This window comes from Penaeus chinensis, chromosome 2, assembly GCF_019202785.1.
Source record: "Penaeus chinensis breed Huanghai No. 1 chromosome 2, ASM1920278v2, whole genome shotgun sequence".
NCBI lineage: Eukaryota > Metazoa > Arthropoda > Malacostraca > Decapoda > Penaeidae > Penaeus > Penaeus chinensis.
The window spans coordinates 7,391,512-7,399,011 of record NC_061820.1 but is presented as its reverse complement, the minus strand read 5'-3'; the positions used below and the strand labels follow the sequence as shown (position 1 = coordinate 7,399,011).

The 7,500-nt window shown below is 33.2% G+C and overlaps 2 protein-coding genes across 2 annotated transcripts in view; one reads left to right on the top strand and one right to left on the bottom strand.

Moving 5' to 3' along the window:
- LOC125032171 (nuclease EXOG, mitochondrial-like) overlaps nt 1–707 on the top strand; it is a 10,115-nt gene extending 9,408 nt beyond the window's left edge. Inside the window, exon 7 of the mRNA XM_047623255.1 lies at nt 369–707. Within this exon, the coding sequence (XP_047479211.1) occupies nt 369–536 (168 nt within the window). The 3' untranslated portion in view covers nt 537–707. The remainder of the gene's footprint in view (nt 1–368) is intronic.
- A 2,086-nt stretch (nt 708–2,793) lies between these two features.
- Nucleotides 2,794–7,500, bottom strand: part of LOC125036244 (transmembrane protein 209-like) — a 5,709-nt gene continuing 1,002 nt past the window's right edge. The window contains exons 3-12 of the mRNA XM_047628720.1: nt 7,498–7,500; nt 6,951–7,178; nt 6,425–6,534; nt 5,987–6,167; nt 5,732–5,863; nt 5,498–5,616; nt 5,083–5,262; nt 4,757–4,915; nt 4,497–4,649; nt 2,794–3,694 (exon numbers count right to left, since the gene is read on the bottom strand). The exon at nt 7,498–7,500 is cut by the window's right edge and continues 182 nt beyond it. Of these exons, the coding sequence (XP_047484676.1) occupies nt 3,503–3,694; nt 4,497–4,649; nt 4,757–4,915; nt 5,083–5,262; nt 5,498–5,616; nt 5,732–5,863; nt 5,987–6,167; nt 6,425–6,534; nt 6,951–7,178; nt 7,498–7,500 (1,457 nt within the window). The 3' untranslated portion in view covers nt 2,794–3,502. The remainder of the gene's footprint in view (nt 3,695–4,496; nt 4,650–4,756; nt 4,916–5,082; nt 5,263–5,497; nt 5,617–5,731; nt 5,864–5,986; nt 6,168–6,424; nt 6,535–6,950; nt 7,179–7,497) is intronic.

Sequence of the window (7,500 nt, the reverse complement as noted above, 5' to 3'; positions counted from 1 at the left end):
TTTTCTTCCTAAAACAAATTGTTGAATAAGTTCCATTCTTCCAATATATTTGCAATTGATAAAAACAATATGATTGAATCATCTTTGTAGGAGTAAGAATATGATTTTTCTTAAATCATTGTAGTAGAATATCAAAGATATTTTCATGTTTTAACAGTCCATGATATAGAATAACAAACTAATTTATTCATATGCATTTTTTTTATTTGTCTATATATTTTTATTGTTGTTATTATTGTTATCATCATCATAAATCATCATCGTCATTACTAATCATAAATCGTCATCCGTCATTAGTCATCCATAATTAATCATCATTTAGACCATTCTTATTACAATTCACTTCTTTTCCCAATTTCATTTCACAGGAAAAGGAAGTCCCCATCAATGCAGCCCTAACAGAAGTGTATCAGAAATATTCAGTCGAATTTGCAAAAGCAGAAACTTGTCCAGCAGACCAGAAGCAAGAACAAAAAAAATCTGATATAGGTTGTGATAATAGTGATGCTAAAAAAGCTGCCATTTCAGGAGGATAATATTGTCACATTTAAGATATTAGATATTGGAAATTGTGCCCAAATTTATCCTGTTCTGCAAAGTTTAATGAAATATGATGACATCTTTTACACTGTTGTTAAAGGTATTGCATCGGTAAATTAAGTGTGAATTTTCAGTTCAGATCACTTCTAATAAAGAAAATGAGCAAATTTGTTTTCATCTATCCTTCTGTTATATATAAAATGTATGTAATTGTTTTAAATTAGACAATTCAAAATCCTTCTTTGTAATAGATATGTATTAACTATACACTGGACTAAAGTCCCTGAGATATGCTTTCATAGACAAGAAGTAGCAAGAACATTTGTTTGTATTATATGGAGTAAAGAATATAATTTATTAAATGTACAGGAAGAAGCAGGTTTCTTGGTATTGCTGATTTGGCCAAATTTATAATGAAATTATTAAATATACGAGAAGCAAGTTCCTCCACCATCTCTCATATGGCCAAAATTGCAATTAAATTATTGTTTGTTTTGTCAAAGAATAAACTGTTTTAATCATTATTTTGAATGACTAGTATGATTTTCACTTGGAAGGTTTCAGCACCATTTTGAGTGGTTCCTTTCATGAATAATGAGGGTAATTCATGAAAGGAACGAATTAGAATGAATAATTGCAAGAAGCAAAATAGGTACTGTGTTTATGTTTTGTATCTGCTTTCATAATTATTTTTTTCTCTTTCACTCTTTTGTCACAAGTTGTTTTGGACCTTGCTGGTTGACCTCAAGTAGGGAGCTAAATAATGCATATAAGGCCAACAAAAAGCTAAATCTTCAAGAAATATCAAATTATATATACATAAAAATTGGGTACAATTCTATTAACCCAATGCTGATGGGCATGGCATGTGGTCAACCCATTGCTGGCTGGGAAAATGAATGAAAAATGGGGAAAATGCTGTGCTCATTTTTTATATTTTTGTGAAATGTCTCTGTACATAGATAGCTCTGCTAGTGCTTAGCCACAAAGGAGTCAATTAGTAGATCTTGTGACCTTACCTGATTTCACTTTCCTTGAATTGGCGGGAAAATGTACTTTTACTAGTGTTATGAATATCGATGGTGTTATTTTTATTATAAACATTATAATTACTATAATGTTATAAACAATAGTAACAGCAAAATAACATAATGTAAAATATTTTTGTAAATCAATGAAAAGTGTAAACAGGTGAGACAGGCAGTACTTGAAATTGGCTCATTGGTGACTTCGTACAAGTGTAGCCTTTTATGTGTTAAAAACAATTAAATAAGTAAACTCATAGTGGGCATGGCATACACCTACACGTCATGCCCATTGGCACTGGGTTAATGAACTAGCTCTTTAGGAGAATTTTCATCCTGCTTTCCTTTTGTTTCTTTTACAACAATAAAAGGGGTATGTATAAATTGGTATAACATGAAAATTTGTTTATATTTTAATTTTGGCCACATTATAATAATGTTTGGTAACTTTCATGAATGACATTACCACTTGTGTTAAGCTGAAAAAAACAAAAAAACAATGCAAGTTTCTTAGATGGTCAGGTAACAAGCGTCTCACAAGTTTCTCAATGGAGGAAACAGCACATCATTTGACAATCACCAGCATTACAAGATGCTTTCACAAGGCATTCCCTTAGACTTATATCAGTTTAATGGTGCACTGTTCTTGTTCTATAAAATATATCCACATGCACCCCCAGACACTTCACAAATTTATTATTTATTAGTTTGGTTTTGCTATAATTAAAACTTATCTTCTAACAAAATTCCTTACTGTGTTTTGAGCATTTGTTGGCACAAAGATTTTGTTAAATCATGAATTCCTAAGTTATGAAAAAAAAAAAGTTTATTACATCACACTCTTAAACACATTGCAGAAGACATTAATTCATACTTCTTGTTGAAAATTTAGCACTCATACATTCAGTTGTAAGATTATCAATCCGTAATTTAGTCTTGCCTCCCTGTGCCTACATGATGGCTACTGATAGAAGAGATCATGTATTCTAATCAGACCAATTTTATTTGATTAAAATAATATTGTATATCAGACAGTTATAATTTTTCAAGATGTAGTTTTAATACAGACCAAACAAAAAGTGAAACTAGGATAAAATGGGTATTCTGTTAAATATAACATGAGACAAATTGGCTATTTTGCTAGTAGAATTAAATATCGTGCCAAGAAAATCTAATTTGTTTGATAATAAAAGGTCTATATCAACATGGGTGGGAGTGAAATTTATGATAACAAACATTTTTTATTTTTAAATGTCACAGTCACATAAAAGAAGTGAAAAATATGTACACACAATACATGACTCATTAAGTTGTTTGCTTGTTATTTATACAAAAGTAAGTAGGTGCAAAGATTATGTACATAAACAAAAGCATCCACACAGATGATATACAAACACAACAGACAACCATACCTCCTGTAAAGGCAATCACTCCGTACACACATATGTATCATTCAAATGGGGATAGATTTCTACACTGGGTCCTTACAAAGTCTCTTTACACAATTAGTAATTCTGTAAGTACATAAGCTCAAATCAGACCATTTTTCCAAATCTAGAAACACATGAGAAAAAAGCTTAGCCCAGCCCTGAACTCTGTAAAACAGTGTGTATATGCCATTTCATGATTTTCACTTTATCACTGTTCTGGCAAAAAACACTAAAACAAATGAAATCTACTTCAACCATAATACAAATGAGAAAATTTACACAATGGTTCTTATAGTCTACTTTGGCATTAATAGCTTTCACATCAACAACAAAGGAGATGCAGAGAAATTAGTAATAAAAGGTAATCATAAAATAAAGAGGATCACATGCGTAAAGGTCACTTCACTGTCAATACAAGAATCGTCTTAATTCCATAGTCAATAATACTGCTGTGAACAATAGCATCTAAAATAAAGTTTTTACATTGATAACTATAGCACCCTATTTTCAGCTCTTCCTCACCACCCAAGTCAGGTTTACTCCCGACATAGTGAGGTTGATGTTGGCGATACGCGAGTGTTGTTGATGTGTCACATGATGAATGAACAGGAGGAGGGCGTGGATGAAGTTATTTCTGCCACTGCCAACTTCACACTCCTCATCAGGCGGGAGAACTACCTTTAGGTGGGGGGGATTTACCTGAGGAAGTGCAATTGTATCAGTCAATCAATCCAAATCCTGGTATTTTGCACAGAGAGTAAGAATATAAATTTCTACAAAATATCTTTCTTAACTTCTGATTACACTATGAAATCAACTAAAATAAGCAACTTTGAAACAAACTATTCATATATCAATATGCTGTAAATTCCCAATTCCCCTAAGCACTATGTACAAACTATTTATAACAACTTGAAATGTGTCAAATTGATGTTACAGATGTACTGTGTAAATATTTAAACTGGGCAATATCATGATCATATTCACTTTTGAATGTCCGAACCCAATGTCTCAAAACTTTGTTTACTAAATCCTTAGTATTATCACTGAGCTACTTTGAATGAGTAAAATATTCCTAAAAATTGTGTGTGTGTATATATATATATATATATATATATATATATATATATATATATATATATATATATATATATATATATATATATATATATATACATATATATATCCAAATATCCAAAATTTGGCATTACAGGCCGTTCTGAAGATTCCTAAAAATTGTGTGTATGTGTATATATATATATATATATATATATATATATATATATATATATATATATATATATATATATATATATCAAAATATCCAAAATTTGGCATTACAGGCCGTTCTGAAGTTAGGCAGTCCCAATAACTGCTATACACTGCTAACCCAAATACCGAAATATCCATTTCACAAAGCTAAATTTGACAAAGAAAAAGAAGACAAAAAGTAAGAAAATTGAGGCTTCGCATTCCAGAATTCTGCATATCATTTCTATACCTGAGTGAGATACAGAAGAGGCCTTGTAGTAGGCTTGGCTGGCTTTTCAGGTGCCTTAATCAAGTGTGTGCTGGAAAACATCCTTCCCTCTGGCTGCTGGATGTCTGGGGGAAGCTGTCTGTCCATGTACATGGCAAAAACATGCAGAAGGATCTGTAATACAACATTTTTCATTAAAGACAACATCAAAATCTGGGAATATTATCTAAAAATGAAATATGTCAACATTAAGCAGGCTCAAAATAACAACAAATACTAACAGCAGTATCTGTCGGATATTCATCTTTCCAAGGCTTCCCATTGAAGTTACTGCTGCCTCCATTCCAACGATATGCTGATATAGCACCTCCTGCACTGAGCTCCCGCAGTCGATGTACCAGGTAGTCTTGATGAATTGTCATATCCAGGAAGGGGATCAGCTGTAAGTAGAAATACATTTATGAAGAACAAAAAAGTAATAATTTATGGCTTTTCTATACATAGTCCTAGATCTACTATCATCAATCTTTTAATTCTGATCTTTCACAAAATACTGCATGGTATAAAAACATTCAAAACAAAGTAAATTAACAAAAATGCAACTTACATCTGACAGTTGTTTTACTCCTGAAATGTTCTGTGCCGTCTTCTTCAGTTTATCAACACCAACACACCCAATCTGTATCTCTGGAGCTGCAGCACTCAAGGCCTTATTGGTACTGTCAATATCTTTTACAAGTGGAACTAGAAGATTTGCTGACATCCAGATACGTAGATTTTCAGTAAACTGCTCAGGAAGAGATATCATGTAAACATTTACCATAATATAAGGCAACAGAGAGAGAAATGAATAAAGTAGTAAAAAACAAAGAAGAAACACAACAAGAGGATATGAAGGAAGATCAGAGAAACAAATATGGGGTACAGACAAAAAGGCCACAATAAAATATGTTCCTCTATACAGTCATAAATCATATTCAACCATTAATCAGAAATACCAGGAAAACCATCACAAGACTCACCTGGAACAGCTCCTCAGGTGTAACATTTCTTTTCCGCCATATTTTGCTAACACTACTACTGCAAAGTGTTGACGCCTTGGAATCATCATTCTTACTATCAGTAGAATTAGTCTCCAGTCCTGTTATGCAGTGTTACATAATATTAGAGTGGTTGTCTGGTCAACTTAGTGCAATCATATATAAAATGTTCAGACTAAAAAAGTAGCATACACAAGTAAAGTCACCTGTATTTACCTGTATCTTTGGTGGCAGTCTGATAGATGTTTTTGCGAAGGAGGTTGCTGTAATCTGACAACTGTGACAATGGAGAACCACCATAAGCCCACAGGGAACTGTTCATGCCATTGCTGCTCTCTGACTGTGACACTGAGAATGGGAAAATTATAAACTATACCTCAATGAAAATCTTAGTGTGTGATACTATTCGCACTGAAAACTTACAACACTACTTAAGCAATTAACTTCATAAATAAAACAAGTTGTACTTACTAATCTGCCTAAGCTTTTCCTTCTCCTTGTATTGCTGCAAGTACTCCTGGAGTTCTGAATTATCAGTGATAGGGGGGCCATACATGGAGGGTGATGGTGGACTGCTGGCACCCCCACCTAGCCGGTTACCAACCAGGGAATCCGAGAGTTGCGATGGGGAGAACATGTGATGCTGTGGGCTCTGTGGAGGGAAGGAAACTTATTGCCATATATGACATTTCATAAGGAAGGAGATTAATACTCTAAATTGCCTTGCATACATTTTTTTTCATGATGCGAAATTTATTCTCAGAACTAAAAATAAAACTTGTCGAAGTAAACATCTAAAATATACCCCTAACCCTTACAAAACCAATATATCCCACAAATTACACAAATATGACAAAATAAAATTTTCTAGCAGTCATTGATACATATAAAATATTAATTTTCACTTACAGACAAGACATTATAGGATGATTCAAGGATGGAAGACTGATTGCAGTGGAAAGCCCATGAATTTGCTGTGACAGACCCAGAGCTGCTGCCTGACATGCTAAAGTTGATGGCTGTTAAGAGAGAAGGATAAGTTAATGAGCAAAATGCAAATGATGTCTTCATGTGACAAGAATACCTTATTGATCTTATGTAAAACAATTAATGGTAAAAGTCAAAACTAGATTTTTTTTTTTTTTTTTTTTTTTGGGGGGGGGGGGCAATTTTTGCCTACCCAGTTCTTCAAATTCATGCAATCCAAAGGATTTTTAATCAGCAAAACCCCTATTTCAAATACAGTTAGCTTGAATGATCTGCAAAGACTGCAAAGCATCTTTTTTAGGTCTTCTTGTATTTAGAAAAAAATACTAAAATTTTCATGAATTTCCTAAAGAAAGTTGTCCTTATATTCTTACACATTTCGGGGCCCTTCTAAAAGTATTCTTGATATGCAGTCAAATCACTCCCATCAAAATGCAACATAACGTACCTGGACTGGTGGGTGAGGAACCAGGGGTCTGCAGCGATGGTGACAAACTGCGTGGGGAGAGATTCCCCCACGAACCACCTGTCAGGCTCACAGGTGTCACTGCCCCAGGAGGACTCATAGGGGTGGGAGTGCGCAGTGTAGCTCCAAATAATGATGATAACGATATGGATTTGTCTACGACTGGAGTTGAGCTTGCTTTCTTGGGTGTTGCTGGCTTAAACCCAAGATCTAGGAAAGAAATGTGTAATGTTGGTTTAAACCCCAAGATCTAGGAAAGCAATGTGTAATGTTGATTTTTTGTTATGTTTACACTCTTTAAACTAAACTATTCCTAATTTGAATTTTTTTAATGAATTCTATAACTAATGAAACAAAAAAAAAATGCTGGATTCACCTTAGCACTTCCAAAGATTTATTACAATATAGTTAATAAAATAACCTTTTTCAAATCAACTTTACAAGAGAATCAAGATAAATAATCCTACAAGTCACACCTTTAAACAAAAAATAAAATCAAAGCAAACATTAAACTTTACTGTAAACAAACCTG